Source organism: Echiichthys vipera (genome assembly GCF_963691815.1).
Source record: "Echiichthys vipera genome assembly, chromosome: 2".
In the NCBI taxonomy this organism is placed as follows: domain Eukaryota; kingdom Metazoa; phylum Chordata; class Actinopteri; order Perciformes; family Trachinidae; genus Echiichthys; species Echiichthys vipera.
Window position 1 is genome coordinate 489,281 of NC_139827.1, and position 17,344 is coordinate 506,624.

The 17,344-nt window shown below is 51.6% G+C and overlaps 2 protein-coding genes across 2 annotated transcripts in view; one reads left to right on the forward strand and one right to left on the reverse strand.

Annotated features, from left to right (window-relative positions):
* The window catches only part of polr3f (polymerase (RNA) III (DNA directed) polypeptide F), an 11,648-nt gene extending 7,478 nt beyond the window's left edge, over nucleotides 1-4,170 (reverse strand). The window contains exon 1 of the mRNA XM_083934407.1: nucleotides 3,997-4,170. Coding sequence (XP_083790533.1) covers nucleotides 3,997-4,058 — 62 coding nt within the window. The 5' untranslated portion in view covers nucleotides 4,059-4,170. The remainder of the gene's footprint in view (nucleotides 1-3,996) is intronic.
* Nucleotides 3,994-16,692, forward strand: dzank1 (double zinc ribbon and ankyrin repeat domains 1). Its single transcript, XM_083934396.1, has 21 exons — nucleotides 3,994-4,025; nucleotides 4,699-4,817; nucleotides 6,924-7,044; nucleotides 7,124-7,271; nucleotides 8,363-8,468; nucleotides 8,548-8,599; nucleotides 8,722-8,798; nucleotides 9,306-9,358; nucleotides 9,778-9,871; nucleotides 10,619-10,702; nucleotides 11,107-11,208; nucleotides 11,453-11,614; nucleotides 11,691-11,916; nucleotides 13,040-13,143; nucleotides 13,257-13,340; nucleotides 13,417-13,504; nucleotides 13,853-13,932; nucleotides 15,303-15,380; nucleotides 15,467-15,594; nucleotides 15,799-15,873; nucleotides 16,335-16,692. Exons 3-21 carry the CDS (start codon nucleotides 6,936-6,938, stop codon nucleotides 16,495-16,497), a joined length of 2,013 nt encoding a protein of 670 aa, XP_083790522.1. The 5' UTR covers nucleotides 3,994-4,025; nucleotides 4,699-4,817; nucleotides 6,924-6,935; the 3' UTR covers nucleotides 16,498-16,692.
* The last annotated feature ends 652 nt before the right edge of the window (nucleotides 16,693-17,344 follow it).

Below are 17,344 nucleotides of genomic sequence, written 5' to 3' on the forward strand. Positions count from 1 at the left end.
CTCTGGTCTGTGATGCTCTCTGGTCTGTGGTGCTCTCTGCTCTCTGATGCTCTCTGGTCTGTGATGCTCTCTGGTCTGTGGTGCTCTCTGGTCTGTGATGCTCTCTGCTCTCTGGTCTGTGATGCTCTCTGGTCTGTGGTGCTCTCTGGTCTGTGATGCTCTCTGGTCTGTGATGCTCTCTGGTCTGTGATGCTCTCTGGTCTGTGGTCTGTGATGCTCTCTGGTCTGTGATGCTCTCTGGTCTGTGATGCTCTCTGGTCTGTGGTCTGTGGTGCTCTCTGGTCTGTGGTGCTCTCTGGTCTGTGATGCTCTCTGGTCTGTGATGCTCTCTGGTCTGTGGTGTTCTCTGGTCTGTGGTGCTCTCTGGTCTGTGGTGCTCTCTGGTCTGTGGTGCTCTCTGGTCTGTGATGCTCTCTGGTCTGTGGTGCTCTCTGGTCTGTGGTGCTCTCTGGTCTGTGATGCTCTCTGGTCTGTGGTGCTCTCTGGTCTGTGGTGCTCTCTGGTCTGTGATGCTCTCTGGTCTGTGGTGCTCTCTGGTCTGTGGTGCTCTCTGGTCTGTGGTGCTCTCTGGTCTGTGATGCTCTCTGGTCTGTGGTGCTCTCTGGTCTGTGGTGCTCTCTGGTCTGTGATGCTCTCTGGTCTGTGATGCTCTCTGGTCTGTGATGCTCTCTGGTCTGTGGTGCTCTCTGGTCTGTGGTGCTCTCTGGTCTGTGATGCTCTCTGGTCTGTGGTGCTCTCTGGTCTGTGGTGCTCTCTGGTCTCTGGTCTGTGGTGCTCTCTGGTCTGTGATGCTCTCTGGTCTCTAGTCTGTGATGCTCTCTGGTCTGTGATGCTCTCTGGTCTGTGATGCTCTCTGGTCTGTGATGCTCTCTGCTCTCTGGTCTGTGGTCTGTGATGCTCTCTGGTCTGTGATGCTCTCTGGTCTGTGATGCTCTCTGCTCTCTGGTCTGTGATGCTCTCTGGTCTGTGATGCTCTCTGGTCTGTGATGCTCTCTGGTCTGTGGTGCTCTCTGGTCTGTGGTGCTCTCTGGTCTGTGGTGCTCTCTGGTCTGTGATGCTCTCTGGTCTGTGGTGTTCTCTGGTCTGTGATGCTCTCTGGTCTGTGGTGCTCTCTGGTCTGTGATGCTCTCTGGTCTGTGGTGCTCTCTGGTCTGTGATGCTCTCTGGTCTGTGGTGCTCTCTGGTCTGTGATGCTCTCTGGTCTGTGATGCTCTCTGGTCTGTGGTGCTCTCTGGTCTGTGATGCTCTCTGGTCTGTGATGCTCTCTGGTCTGTGATGCTCTCTGGTCTCTGGTCTGTGATGCTCTCTGGTCTGTGATGCTCTCTGCTCTCTGGTCTGTGATGCTCTCTGGTCTGTGGTGCTCTCTGGTCTGTGATGCTCTCTGGTCTGTGATGCTCTCTGGTCTCTGATGCTCTCTGGTCTGTGATGCTCTCTGGTCTGTGGTGCTCTCCGGTCTGTGATGCTCTCTGGTCTGTGATGCTCTCTGGTCTCTGGTCTGTGATGCTCTCTGGTCTGTGGTGCTCTCTGCTCTCTGGTCTGTGGTGCTCTCTGGTCTGTGATGCTCTCTGGTCTGTGATGCTCTCTGGTCTGTGATGCTCTCTGGTCTGTGATGCTCTCTGGTCTGTGATGCTCTCTGGTCTGTGGTCTGTGATGCTCTCTGGTCTGTGATGCTCTCTGGTCTGTGATGCTCTCTGGTCTGTGATGCTCTCTGGTCTGTGGTGCTCTCTGCTCTCTGGTCTGTGATGCTCTCTGGTCTGTGGTGCTCTCTGGTCTGTGGTGCTCTCTGGTCTGTGATGCTCTCTGGTCTCTGGTCTGTGATGCTCTCTGGTCTGTGGTGCTCTCTGGTCTGTGATGCTCTCTGGTCTCTGGTCTGTGATGCTCTCTGGTCTGTGGTGCTCTCCGGTCTGTGATGCTCTCTGCTCTCTGGTCTGTGATGCTCTCTGGTCTGTGATGCTCTCTGGTCTGTGGTGCTCTCTGCTCTCTGGTCTGTGATGCTCTCTGGTCTGTGGTGCTCTCTGGTCTGTGGTGCTCTCTGGTCTGTGGTGCTCTCTGCTCTCTGGTCTGTGATGCTCTCTGGTCTGTGGTGCTCTCTGGTCTGTGGTGCTCTCTGGTCTGTGGTGCTCTCTGGTCTGTGATGCTCTCTGGTCTGTGGTGCTCTCTGGTCTGTGGTGCTCTCTGGTCTGTGGTGCTCTCTGGTCTGTGATGCTCTCTGGTCTGTGATGCTCTCTGGTCTGTGGTGCTCTCTGGTCTGTGGTGCTCTCTGGTCTGTGGTGCTCTCTGGTCTGTGGTGCTCTCTGGTCTGTGGTGCTCTCTGCTCTCTGGTGCTCTCTGGTCTGTGATGCTCTCTGGTCTGTGATGCTCTCTGGTCTGTGGTGCTCTCTGGTCTGTGGTGTTCTCTGGTCTGTGATGCTCTCTGGTCTGTGGTGCTCTCTGGTCTGTGGTGCTCTCTGGTCTGTGATGCTCTCTGGTCTGTGATGCTCTCTGCTCTCTGGTCTGTGATGCTCTCTGGTCTGTGATGCTCTCTGCTCTCTGGTCTGTGATGCTCTCTGGTCTGTGATGCTCTCTGCTCTCTGGTCTGTGATGCTCTCTGCTCTCTGGTCTGTGATGCTCTCTGGTCTGTGATGCTCTCTGCTCTCTGGTCTGTGATGCTCTCTGCTCTCTGGTCTGTGATGCTCTCTGCTCTCTGGTCTGTGATGCTCTCTGCTCTCTGGTCTGTGATGCTCTCTGCTCTCTGGTCTGTGATGCTCTCTGCTCTCTGGTCTGTGATGCTCTCTGCTCTCTGGTCTGTGGTGCTCTCTGGTCTGTGGTGCTCTCTGCTCTCTGGTGCTCTCTGGTCTGTGATGCTCTCTGGTCTGTGATGCTCTCTGGTCTGTGGTGCTCTCTGGTCTGTGGTGTTCTCTGGTCTGTGATGCTCTCTGGTCTGTGGTGCTCTCTGGTCTGTGGTGCTCTCTGGTCTGTGATGCTCTCTGGTCTGTGATGCTCTCTGCTCTCTGGTCTGTGATGCTCTCTGGTCTGTGATGCTCTCTGCTCTCTGGTCTGTGATGCTCTCTGGTCTGTGATGCTCTCTGCTCTCTGGTCTGTGATGCTCTCTGCTCTCTGGTCTGTGATGCTCTCTGGTCTGTGATGCTCTCTGCTCTCTGGTCTGTGATGCTCTCTGCTCTCTGGTCTGTGATGCTCTCTGCTCTCTGGTCTGTGATGCTCTCTGCTCTCTGGTCTGTGATGCTCTCTGCTCTCTGGTCTGTGATGCTCTCTGCTCTCTGGTCTGTGATGCTCTCTGCTCTCTGGTCTGTGGTGCTCTCTGGTCTGTGGTGCTCTCTGGTCTGTGATGCTCTCTGGTCTGTGGTGCTCTCTGGTCTGTGATGCTCTCTGGTCTGTGATGCTCTCTGGTCTGTGGTGCTCTCTGGTCTGTGATGCTCTCTGGTCTGTGGTGCTCTCTGGTCTGTGGTGCTCTCTGGTCTGTGGTGCTCTCTGGTCTGTGGTGCTCTCTGGTCTGTGGTGCTCTCTGGTCTGTGGTGCTCTCTGGTCTGTGATGCTCTCTGGTCTGTGGTGCTCTCTGGTCTGTGGTGCTCTCTGGTCTCTGGTCTGTGGTGCTCTCTGGTCTGTGGTGCTCTCTGGTCTGTGGTGCTCTCTGGTCTCTGGTCTGTGGTGCTCTCTGGTCTGTGGTGCTCTCTGGTCTGTGATGCTCTCTGGTATCTGGTCTGTGGTGCTCTCTGGTCTCTGGTCTGTGGTGCTCTCTGGGCCTGACTGTGGAACAGCCTCCGGAGAGCCTCAGGGTCCGGAGAATAGGTGTGAGTGTGTGTGTCTGTGTGTCAGCGTGGCTGTGTGTGTGTGTGTGTGTGTGTGTGTGTGTGTGTGTGTGTGTGTGTGTGTGTGTGTGTGTGTGTGTGTGTGTGTGTGTGTGATATTGATATATGTAATATGTAAAAGTCTGTTACAGTGAGCCGAGTGTAGCCGGGCCTCGGTGCTCCGGGCCCGGGTGAACGGTCGCGCACTGACCGCTTCTCCAGCTCCGCGGGGTCCGACAGGTTCAGCTCCTTCTTCACTTTCACCTCCGACATCTTTGTTTCTGTCCGCGGTGAAAATTAATATTTAATTATGAAGTTATTCACGTTTGTTCCGCCTGTTAGCCGCTAGCCTGCTAGCTGCTAATGTTGTCACAGACATGCTAGGCGAGGGTCCTCGCGAGTCAGCGCGGGGGTCCTGAGACCTGCCTGATCATAAATAACACCCGCCTGATTTTATTTATATAAGTTTTTATTTATTTAAGTATTTTTTTTATCTGTTTAGAATCAGAAATACTTTAATGATCCCAGGGGGAAATTATTTTTTCAAACTCCATCTTTACAAACAACATATTTAACAACAACAACAACAACAAAATTATAGAGAACACAGATATTTATATATTTGGAAAAAACAAAAATAAAACTATATATAAAAATATGAAATATCTACAGATCAGATGAGTTCATAGATTTTATTAAATAATGCCTGACATCATTATTTCATATTAAGTGTTGTTACTTTTATATTAAATATATTTGTCTGTGTTTATTTTGTGTATTTCCGGTCAGGCGGGGTCCTGACGGCCTGTGTTTCCGGTCAGGCGGGGTCCTGACGGCCTGTGTTTCCGGTCAGGCGGGGTCCTGGCGGCCTATGTTGATCTATGTTTGTGTTATTTTGTGTATTTCCGGTCAGGCGGGGTCCTGATGGCCTTTATTTCCGGTCAGGCGGGGTCCTGACGGCCTGTGTTGTGTGTTGCTATGGTGACGCGTCCTCGTCTCCGGAGCAGCGGTTTGTTTCTTTGATCTTTAAAAGTAAGAAATGTTTTTTTACGTTTATGAAAAAAATAATAAAATAATCTTTATTGTTTTAGAACCACACGCGCATGCGCAGGGAGGGACCAACCCGGAAGTATAATGTTTGTTTTGGTTCGTAAATAAAAAGGTTTAATTGAAACTATTGTGACGTTAAATAATGAAAGTTTTATTAAGTTTATGAAAATTAAAGATGTCATTTAATAACAACAACATTTAAACAAACTAAAGTATTATTTTATAATTATATATTTATGTTTCTGTAAACTTTAACACACCTTTATGCTCCTAGAGGACACTTTAACATACGTTTATGCTCCTAGAGGACACTTTAACACACGTTTATGCTCCTAGAGGACACTTTAACACACGTTTATGCTCCTAGAGGACACTTTAACACACGTTTATGCTCCTAGAGTTCACTTTAACACACGTTTATGCTCCTAGAGGACACTTTAGCACACGTTTATGCTCCTAGAGGACACTTTAACACACGTTTATGCTCCTAGAGGACACTTTAGCACACGTTTATGCTCCTAGAGGACACTTTAGCACACGTTTATGCTCCTAGAGGACATTTTAGCACACGTTTATGCTCCTAGAGGACACTTTAGCACACGTTTATGCTCCTAGAGGACACTTTAACACACGTTTATGCTCCTAGAGGACACTTTAACACACGTTTATGCTCCTAGAGGACATTTTAGCACACGTTTATGCTCCTAGAGGACACTTTAGCACACGTTTATGCTCCTAGAGGACACTTTAACACACGTTTATGCTCCTAGAGGACACTTTAACACACGTTTATGCTCCTAGAGGACACTTTAACACACGTTTATGCTCCTAGAGGACACTTTAACACACGTTTATGTTCCTAGAGGACACTTTAACACACGTTTATGCTCCTAGAGGACACTTTAACACACGTTTATGCTCCTAGAGGACACTTTAACACACGTTTATGCTCCTAGAGGACACTTTAGCACACGTTTATGCTCCTAGAGGACACTTTAGCACACGTTTATGCTCCTAGAGGACACTTTAACACACGTTTATGCTCCTAGAGGACACTTTAACACACGTTTATGCTCCTAGAGGACACTTTAACACACGTTTAGGCTCCTAGAGGACACTTTAACACACGTTTATGCTCCTAGAGGACACTTTAACACACGTTTATGCTCCTAGAGGACACTTTAACACACGTTTAGGCTCCTAGAGGACACTTTAACACACGTTTATGCTCCTAGAGGACACTTTAACACACGTTTATGCTCCTAGAGGACACTTTAGCACACGTTTATGCTCCTAGAGGACACTTTAACACACGTTTATGCTCCTACACTTTAACACACGTTTATGCTCCTAGAGGACACTTTAGCACACGTTTATGCTCCTAGAGGACACTTTAACACACGTTTATGCTCCTAGAGGACACTTTAACACACGTTTTTGCTCCTAGAGTTCACTTTAACACACGTTTATGCTCCTAGAGGACACTTTAGCACACGTTTATGCTCCTAGAGGACACTTTAACACACGTTTATGCTCCTAGAGGACACTGTAGCACACGTTTATGCTCCTAGAGGACACTTTAACACACGTTTATGCTCCTAGAGGACACTTTAACACACGTTTATGCTCCTAGAGGACACTTTAGCACACGTTTAGGCTCCTAGAGGACACTTTAACACACGTTTATGCTCCTAGAGGACACTTTAGCACACGTTTATGCTCCTAGAGGACACTTTAACACACGTTTATGCTCCTAGAGGACACTTTAGCACACGTTTATGCTCCTAGAGGACACTTTAACACACGTTTATGCTCCTAGAGGACACTTCAACTCACGTTTATGCTCCTAGAGGACACTTTAGCACACGTTTATGCTCCTAGAGGACACTTTAACACACGTTTATGCTCCTAGAGGACACTTTAGCACACGTTTATGCTCCTAGAGGACACTTTAACACTCGTTTATGCTCCTAGAGGACACTTTAACACACGTTTATGCTCCTAGAGGACATTTTAGCACACGTTTATGCTCCTAGAGGACACTTTAACGTACGAGTGCTTCTTCCAGCTCTGCTGATTGATTGACAGACAGCCGTCGTCATGACAGCGGGCGCAGTGTCGGCGCCGCTCATCATTCCCATCGTCCAGCCGCAGACGCACGGAGCCAAGAGCCGCTTGGACACCAGCACACGCGTCTCCATCCAGTCAGGTGCCAGCGTTCACCTGTCCTCCTCCCGTCTGATTGGCTGCCGGGGATCCAGGTGTGTGACAGGTGTGTTTGTCTGCAGACACTCCTGACGCGCTGATCCTCTTCACTCTGGACGGGTCCAAGCCCACGCCGCTGCAGCGGGGCGAGGCCGGCCGCAGCCGCAAGTACAGCACGCCCATCCTGCTGCCCGCCGGGCGAGTGGCGGTCAGAGCTGTCGCCGTCACCAGGTAACCTCTCACCTGTCACCAGGTAACCTCTCACCTGTCACCAGGTAACCTCTCACCTGTCACCAGGTAACCCCTCACCTGTCACCAGATAACCTCTCACCTGTCACCAGGTAACCTCTCACCTGTCAGGTAACCTCTCACCTGTCACCAGGTAACCTCTCACCTGTCACCAGATAACCCCTCACCTGTCACCAGGTAACCTCTCACCTGTCACCAGATAACCCCTCACCTGTCACCAGGTAACCTCTCACCTGTCAGGTAACCTCTCACCTGTCACCAGGTAACCTCTCACCTGTCACCAGGTAACCTCTCACCTGTCACCAGGTAACCTCTCACCTGTCACCAGGTAACCCCTCACCTGTCACCAGATAACCTCTCACCTGTCACCAGATAACCCCTCACCTGTCACCAGGTAACCTCTCACCTGTCAGGTAACCTCTCACCTGTCACCAGGTAACCTCTCACCTGTCACCAGGTAACCTCTCACCTGTCACCAGGTAACCTCTCACCTGTCACCAGGTAACCTCTCACCTGTCAGGTAACCTCTCACCTGTCACCAGGTAACCTCTCACCTATCAGGTCACCTCTCACCTGTCACCAGGTAACCTCTCACCTGTCAGGTAACCTCTCACCTGTCACCAGGTCACCCCTCACCTGTCACCAGGTAACCTCTCACCTGTCAGGTAACCTCTCACCTGTCACCAGGTCACCCCTCACCTGTCACCAGGTAACCTCTCACCAGGTAACCCCTCACCTGTCACCAGGTAACCTCTCACCTGTCACCAGGTAACCTTTCACCTGTCACCAGGTAACCTCTCACCTGTCACCAGGTAACCTCTCACCTGTCACCAGGTAACCTCTCACCTGTCACCAGGTAACCTCTCACCTGTGACCAGGTAACCTCTCACCTGTCACCAGGTAACCTCTCACCTGTCACCAGGTAACCTCTCACCTGTGACCAGGTAACCTCTCACCAGGTAACCTCTCACCTGTCACCAGGTAACCCCTCACCTGTCACCAGGTAACCTCTCACCTGTCACCAGGTCACCCCTCACCTGTCACCAGGTAACCTCTCACCTGTGTGTCTGCAGTGACGGCAGACAGAGCTCTACGGTGACGAAGGTTTTCTCGGTTGAACTCGTGGATTCAAACGACAGGAAGTTGAACGGGGACAACTTCCTGCAGAGCGACCGGCAGGTAACAAAACACCCAGACTACATTTCCCATCAGCCCCGGCATCAAAGCAGAGGTTTAATGTTTACGGTTTTCATTTCAGCGTCAGACCGAGGGAACGTTTCTGTCTGCTGACGCTTCACTGAGAACGCCAGGTCTGTGACGACACTTAACCGTCGCCTTTAGTGGTCTACACTTAACCGTCTCCTCTAGTGGTCTACACTTAACCGTCTCCTTTAGTGTCTAAACTTAACCGTGGCCTGTTGTTTCTCTTCAGAGCAACGCATGCTGGGTAAAGCCTCTCCTCAGTTCGGTTCTCCAGACAAACACCAAACTGGACGTTCTCCGTCAGCGGTAAACTAAGACTTTTATTTTGTTGTGTTTCCTGTCTGTCAGGCTCCAGGAGGGCTCTTATTTTGTTGTGTTTCCTGTCTGTCAGGCTCCAGGAGGGCTCTTATTTTGTTGTGTTTCCTGTCTGTCAGGCTCCAGGTGGGCTCTTATTTTGTTGTGTTTCCTGTCAGGCTCCAGGAGGGCTCTTATTTTGTTGTGTTTCCTGTCTGTCAGGCTCCAGGAGGGCTCTTATTTTGTTGTGTTTCCTGTCTGTCAGGCTCCAGGTGGGCTCTTATTTTGTTGTGTTTCCTGTCTGTCAGGGTCCAGGTGGGCTCTTATTTTGTTGTGTTTCCTGTCTGTCAGGGTCCAGGTGGGCTCTTATTTTGTTGTGTTTCCTGTCTGTCAGGCTCCAGGTGGGCTCTTATTTTGTTGTGTTTCCTGTCTGTCAGGCTCCAGGTGGGCTCTTATTTTGTTGTGTTTCCTGTCAGGGTTCAGGTGGGCTCTTATTTTGTTGTGTTTCCTGTCTGTCAGGGCGGGAGCAGCACGCCGGCGTCCAGAATCCACCGAGACATCGACTTCCTGCGGTACGAACAGGAACAGGAAGCTCAGGTTTCTGCTTCCTGTTTCCTGTTTATAATCGTGTGTGTGTGTGTGCGTGTGTGTGTGTGTGTGTGTCTCTCTGTGTGTGTGTGTGTGTGTGTGTGTGTGTCTCTGTGTGTGTGTGTCTCTGTGTGTGTGTGTGTGTGTGTGTGTGTCTCTCTGTGTGTGTGTGTCTCTCTGTGTGTGTGTGTGTGTGTGTGTGTGTGTGTGTGTGTGTGTGTCTCTCTGTTTGTGTGTGTGTGTTTGTGTGTGTGTCTCTGTGTGTGTGTGTGTGTGTCTGTGTGTGTGTGTGTGTGTGTGTGTGTGTGTGTGTGTGTGTGTGTGTGTGTGTGTGTGTGTGTGTGTGTGTGTGTGTGTGTGTGTGTGTGTCTCTGTGTGTGTGTGTGTGTGTGTGTGTGTGCAGGTGTCCTCAGTGTCAGAGTCTCTGTTCAGACCCGTTCTCTCGGTTCTGTGCTCAGTGTGGAGCTGAAGTTCCTCTGTCACCTGAACAGAGACAGGTAACACACACACACACACACACACACACACACACACACACACACACACACACACACACACACACACACAGAGACACACACACACACACACACACACACACACACACACACACACACACACACACACACACACACACACACACACACACACACACACACACACACACACACACACACACACACAGAGACACACACAGAGACACACACACACACACACACACACACACACACACACACACACACACACACACACACACACACACAGATGCAGCGAACAGCAGTTCAGAGTCTGGGGCCTTCTTGGAGACCCTGAATGGAGTCCTGCATGGGGCTCCAGTAGGGGACTCCAGAGTCCTGCTGGGAGACTTCAACGCCCACGTGGGCAACGATGGAGACACCTGGAGAGGCTGATTGGGAGGAACGGCCTCCCTGATCTGAACCCCAGCGTCTGGTGTTAGACTTGTGTGCTGGTCCTGGATCCTCTTTAACAAACACCATGTTGGAACAGAAGGAGGCTCAGAAGTGGACCTGGTCCCAGAGCACACTAGGCCAAAGGTCCAGGATCCAGTCTGTGATGGTCTCATCTGATCTGAGGCCGGATGTTTTGGACACTCGGGTGAAGAGAGAGGCAGAGCTGTCAGCTGATCACCATCTGGGGATGAGTGGGTCAGAGGACGGGGAAGGTTCTGGACAGACCGGGTAAACCGGTGTCGTGTGTGTGTGTGTGTGTGTGTGTGTGTCGTACAGGATCACGTGGTGTGTGTGTGCTGCGGCGGTGCTAACCCCGCTCGCTCCTCCAGCTGTCTGTCCTGTGAGAGTCACCTGACACAGGTAACACACACGTCTGCAGCCGAGGGTCATCTGCTCTGCATCAGCTGGTGATGACAGACCTGACTGTGTGTGTGTGTGTGTGTGTGTGTGTGTGTGTGTGTGTGTGTGTGTGTGTCTGTGTGTGCGTGTGTGTGCGTGTGTGTGTGCGTGTGTGTGTCTGTGTGTGTGTGTGCGTGTGTGTGTGTGTGTGTGTCTGTGTGTGTTTGTGTGTGTGTGTGTCTGTGTGTGTGTGTGTGTGTGTGTGTGTGTGTGTGTGTGTGTGTCTCTGTGTGTCTGTGTGTGTGTGTGTCTGTGTGTGTGTCTGTGTGTGTGTGTGTGTGTGTGTGTGTGTGTGTGTGTGTGTGTGTGTGTGTGTGTGTGTGTGTGTCTGCGTGTGCATGTGCGTGTGTGTGTGTGTGTTGCAGGTGTGTGTTGGGGATGGCGCCCTCAGCAGGAAGTTGTCGTGCTCCAGTTGTGGACGTTTGAACCGCGGTGACTCCAGATACTGCGACTGGTGCGGCTCCAAGGTACGGAGGCCCTCAGGGGTCAGAGGTGTCTCCACCAGAGTGCATTATGGGTATTTTATAATGTGATGCAGCTTCATCACACTTTACCGTAGCTATGGCAACAAGGAGCAGCTAACGTTAGCCTAGCTTCACGTCCCAAACAACGACCACGTGAACACAAAAGCCTGCGTTCAGAGTTGTGTGTGTGTGTGTGTGTGTGGGGAGTGAAGCATTGTGGGAAACGTAGTGCCGTGTGTGTTTGCAGCGCGCCCACGCAGACGGCTGTGCGCTCTGTTGGCGCTGTGGAGCGAGCGGACACCCGCACGCCGTTTACTGCGCAGCCTGCGGCGCCTTCCTGGAAGCACCGCCCCTAACCACATCCTCCAGTGACATCACAGCACCCGTCAGGGGCGCCGCCGCCAACCAGGTACGCCGCGCCGCTGACATCATCACTCACACGACTCATGACAGGAAACAGGAAACAGGCTGTTCTCTCGCTGCAGGCTGCAGCCAACACTTCCCATGATGCCGCCCGGAGGGCCACGCCCTCACGTGGCCACGCCCCCGGCACAACGTTAGCCACGCCCACCGCCGAGCAGCACACGCAGACTGTTGGACTCTATTTCCCATCAGCCACTGAGCTTCAGAGGAAGAGGGCGTCACAAGCGAGCAGCACGCAGGCGACCAGAGAGCGCCAACCGCTGCTGACCGCCATCAGCCCGGGCCGAGGTGACGCACGCCTGATACAGAAGAGACACACAACAACCTCAAAGAGACACACAACAACCACAAAGAGACACACAACAACCACAAAGAGACACACAACTACAAAGAGACACACAACAACCACAAAGAGACACACAACTACAAAGAGACACACAACAACCACAAAGAGACACACAACAACCACAAAGAGACACAAAACAACAACAAAGAGACACACAACAACTACAAAGAGACACAAAACAACCACAAAGAGACACAAAACAACCACAAAGAGACACAAAACAACTACAAAGAGACACACAACAACCTCAAAGAGACACACAACAACCACAAAGACACACAAAACAACCACAAAGAGACACAAAACAACCACAAAGAGACACAAAACGACTACAAAGAGACGCAAAACAACCACAAAGAGACACAAAACAACCACAAAGAGACACACAACAACCACAAAGAGACACACAACAACCACAAAGAGACACAAAACAACCACAAAGAGACACACAACAACCACAAAGAGACACACAACAACCACAAAGAGACACAAAACAACTACAAATAGACACAAAACAACTACAAAGAGACACACAACAACCTCAAAGAGACACACAACAACCACAAAGAGACACACAACAACCACAAAGAGACACAAAACGACTACAAAGAGACGCAAAACAACCACAAAGAGACACAAAACAACCACAAAGAGACACAAAACAACTACAAAGAGACACAAAACAACCACAAAGAGACACAAAACAACCACAAAGAGACACAAAACAACCACAAAGAGACACAAAACAACCACAAAGAGACACAAAACAACTACAAATAGACACAAAACAACTACAAAGAGACACACAACAACCTCAAAGAGACACACAACAACCACAAAGAGACACACAACAACCACAAAGAGACACAAAACGACTACAAAGAGACGCAAAACAACCACAAAGAGACACAAAACAACCACAAAGAGACACAAAACAACTACAAAGAGACACAAAACAACCACAAAGAGACACAAAACAACCACAAAGAGACACAAAACAACCACAAAGAGACACAAAACAACCTCAAAGATGGCCGGTGGTCTCACTGTGCCTCGTGTACTCAGGTTTCTGGAGGAAGCAGCTGGACCACGTGTGCGCTCACCTGAGGAGCTACGCTCAGAACCACGCCCCCTTCAGGGCCCTGCTGGGGGAGCCTCGCCTGGGCCGGGTACGCCGCCCCTGAGCCGCCGCCCCTGAGCCGCCGCCCCTGAGCCGCCGCCTCAGCAGCCAGGACCCGAGACGCCTCAGTGACCCGTGTCCTCTCTGTCCCGCTCTCTGCAGGTGGTCTCCGCTGTGGTTCAGGACCATCGCTCTGAGGTCAGCGTCACCGTCAGCTTCGTGTCGGCCGGACGGGAGGAACGAGAGGTCCGTCCCACACAAACGCCACGTTAGGAATCGAACCTGCGTCCCTGTGTCTGATCAGCCTGGTCTCTCTCCTCAGGTGGGTCCAGCAGGAGGCGGAGTCAGACCTGCGGGGCGGACTGAGACTCTGAGCAGCGTTACAGAGCGATCGGCCGCCAGCAGCCGCAGTAAGATACAAAACAACCACAGAGACACAAAACAACTACAAAGAGACACAAAACAACCACAAAGAGACACAAAACAACTACAAAGAGACACAAAACAACCACAAAGAGACACAAAACAACTACAAAGAGACACAAAACAACTACAAAGAGACACAAAACAACCACAAAGAGACACAAAACAACTACAAAGAGACACAAAACAACTACAAAGAGACACAAAACAACTACAAAGAGACACAAAACAACCTCAAAGAGACTCAAAACAAACCTGCAGAATCGCGTCTGAACGGCGCCTAAGGTGGTGGCCCGCCCTTCTCTGTCTCTGATTGGCCCGCCCTACTCTGACAGGAAGTGATCGCTCCCCCGGCCTGATGAAGACCCCCAAACCAGACCGGACCCCCGAACCAGACCGGACCCTCAAACCTCCGGTGAGACCTGATCCCAGCGGGGGGGGGGGGGGTCATGATCAGTGATGAAGCTTCATTTTCTTTATGTGTGGAAAATCTGAGAGGTTCCCTTGGGTCCTGGTCTCTGTTGATCCTGGTCTCTGTTGATCCTGGTCTCTGATGATCCTGGTCTCTGATGATCCTGGTCTCTGTTGATCCTGGTCTCTGATGATCCTGGTCTCTGATGATCCTGGTCTCTGATGATCCTGGTCTCTGTTGGTCCTGGTCTCTGTTGATCCTGGTCTCTGTTGATCCTGGTCTCTGTTGATCCTGGTCTCTGATGATCCTGGTCCCTGATGATCCTGGTCTCTGTTGATCCTGGTCTCTGATGATCCTGGTCTCTGATGATCCTGGTCCCTGATGATCCTGGTCTCTGTTGGTCCTGGTCTCTGATGATCCTGGTCTCTGATGATCCTGGTCTCTGTGGTGTTGGAGACTGAAGCAGACGTGCGTTCTCCTGGTTCCTGCTCCGTGTGTGAACCAGAGCAGGGAGGAGCTAACCAGAGCAGGAAGGAGCTAACCAGAGCAGGAAGGAGCTAACCAGAGCAGGGAGGAGCTAACCAGAGCAGGGAGGAGCTAACCAGAGCAGGGAGGAGCTAACCAGAGCAGGGAGGAGCTAACCAGAGCAGGAAGGAGCTAACCAGAGCAGGGAGGAGCTAACCAGAGCAGAGAGGAGCTAACCAGAGCAGGGAGGAGCTAACCAGGGCAGGGAGGAGCTAACCAGAGCAGGGAGGAGCTAACGAGAACAGGGAGGAGCTAACCAGAGCAGGGAGGAGCTAACCAGAGCAGGGAGGAGCTAACCAGAGCAGGGAGGAGCTAACCAGAGCAGGGAGGAGCTAACCAGAGCAGAGAGGAGCTAACCAGAGCAGGGAGGAGCTAACCAGAGCAGGGAGGAGCTAACCAGAGCAGGAAGGAGCTAACCAGAGCAGGGAGGAGCTAACCAGAGCAGGGAGGAGCTAACCAGAGCAGGGAGGAGCTAACCAGAGCAGGGAGGAGCTAACCAGAGCAGGGAGGAGCTAACCAGAGCAGGGAGGAGCTAACCAGAGCAGGGAGGAGCTAACCAGAGCAGGGAGGAGCTAACCAGAGCAGGGAGGAGCTAACCAGAGCAGGGAGGAGGGTTAAAGGTGTAGGTGAAGTCCTTCGAGCGTCCGGTGACCGAAGGGTTTTCTCTCTTCTCTGACTTTGGTGAGTTTGATTGACAGATGGTCCGTCCAATCACGTGCCCTCCCACTCAGGTTCCATCGTGGTCCAGGTAAAGGTGTCAGGTACAGACGGAGGACTGTTTAACTTCTGTCTCACTTCCTGTCCAATCAGAAGTGAACGCTCCTCTCTGATTGGTCCTCCTGGTTCAGGTGAAGGACGTGCAGCTGCTGAAGGAGCTGGGTCCAGGTGGAGGTCACATCAGCGTCCTCCAGCAGCTCCTGGATCAGGTACGAGCCCTGCAGCCAATCAGCAGCCTCCTCTGGTGGTCTGGACGAGGTTCACTGATGGTTCTGTGTTTCTCTTTAACCACCAGGGGGCGGACCCCTCGTGCTGCGGCAGCGACGGGCGACACGCTCTGGCGGTTGCCGTGGTGAACGGTCACCATGATGCACTTCCTGTTTTAGTGCAGCGAGGCGCCGATGTGGACCAGCAGTCGGGACCGTAAGACCAAAACTGAGTCAACAGGTTCATGTTGTAAATGATTCTTTCTAAGCTCCTCCTCCTCCTCCTCCTCTTCCTCCTCTCCCTCCTGCTCTCCCTCTCCCTCCTCCTCCTCCTCCTCCTCCTGCTCCTCCTGCTCTCCCTCCTCCTCCTCCTCCTCCTCCTCCTCCTCCTCCTCCTCCTCCTCCTCCTCCTCCTCCTCAGGATGAAGAACACAGCTCTGCACGAAGCTGCAGCTCTGGGCTCTGAAGGGCTGCGCTCCGCTCAAGTCCTGCTCAGGTACGACCAGACACCTGCGACCACGACTCAGGTACGACCGCACACCTGCGACCACGACTCAGGTACGACCGCACACCTGCGACCACGACTCAGGTACGACCAGACACCTGCGACCACGACTCAGGTACGACCGCACACCTGCGACCACGACTCAGGTACGACCGCACACCTGCGACCACGACTCAGGTACGACCAGACACCTGCGACCACGACTCAGGTACGACCGCACACCTGCGACCACGACTCAGGTACGACCAGACACCTGCGACCACGACTCAGGTACGACCGCACACCTGCGACCATGACTCAGGTACGACCAAAGACGTTTTAAAGCGTTCTCTGAGAACTCGACGTCTTTCTACAGATTTCACTTATTTACATTTCCCTGTTGTTGTTGTTGTTGTTGCTCCTCCCACCTCCTGATGTCATCGTGACATCATCCCCTCTCATGTCGGTGACAGTCTGAAGGCCGGTGTGAGGCGCAGGAACGCCGGCGGGCAGACGGCGTACGACGTGGCGGTGAACTCGGGCTGCAGCGGCGCCGTATCTCTGCTGGCGGCTCGGACCGGACTGGACCTACTGGGCAAACTGGGGAAACCCAAACTGAGCCTGGACGCTTTCTGACGTCACGGCTTTGATCTGAAGCAACGCGTCAACATTCAGCTCCTAACGCAACGTTCGGACGCGTCATCGTGACTGAACGCACGGAAACACGAAGGTTCACGCACAAACGTCTTTAAGGCTGAAGATGAATTTAGGGGTTAATTCAAGTTATTTACGATATTGAATCATCTGTTTTTAGCTAACAGCTGTTCCTCCGACCCGTCACACGTCAGTTTAGATTCTGACCACAGACACTTGATGATGATGTTGTGAAGCGGAGGATCATGGGAGTTGTGGTTTTTATTGTCAATAAAATCTGGTGAAAGTAAATAAAGTTGTATTCACGTTTATTCATCTCAGGATTTTCTAATGAAGCGGCTTCAGTGTTTCCCAAACAGTTAGCAAGTAAGCATGCTAACGTTAGCAAGCAAGCATGCTAACGTTAGCCGTTATCCAGCTAGCTGTATGGGTCTGGTGCACCACAGACTTTACAATGTGTCTGCAGCGGAACTTTAAAGTTTAATTCTGCTTTTCCTGCACTTTAATCCTCAGTAACCATGGAGACAGTTTTTATTAAGGTAGAAATCAGGAGAGATGCTAACAGCCGGACGTGGCTAACAGTGGTTAGCTCGGGGCAGCACGGTGAAGGCATTCAAAGGTCTTTTTTAACCACTAATGCTGCTGAAAATAACAGCAAACCTCTGCAGCAGCATGAGAAGAGTCCCTACACACACACACACACACACACACACACACACATGAGAAGAGTCCCTACACACAACAAAGCAGCAATGGGCTCCTTCCACTGTAATGGACTTTACTATGAGAGGAGCTGGTACAGGGGCCAGTAGGTAAGTCTTTAAAACAC

What these genes read in the sequence shown, in the direction of transcription:
- dzank1 (XM_083934396.1), top strand. Translation starts at nt 6,936, where the DNA reads ATGACAGCGGGCGCAGTGTCGGCGCCGCTCATCATTCCCATCGTCCAG. An exon ending in CGCCATCAGCCCGGGCCGAG is followed by an intron (nt 11,917 to 13,039) that starts GTGACGCACGCC and finishes TCGTGTACTCAG; the next exon opens with GTTTCTGGAGGAAGCAGCTG. An exon ending in ACCGGACCCTCAAACCTCCG is followed by an intron (nt 13,933 to 15,302) that starts GTGAGACCTGAT and finishes CTCCTGGTTCAG; the next exon opens with GTGAAGGACGTGCAGCTGCT.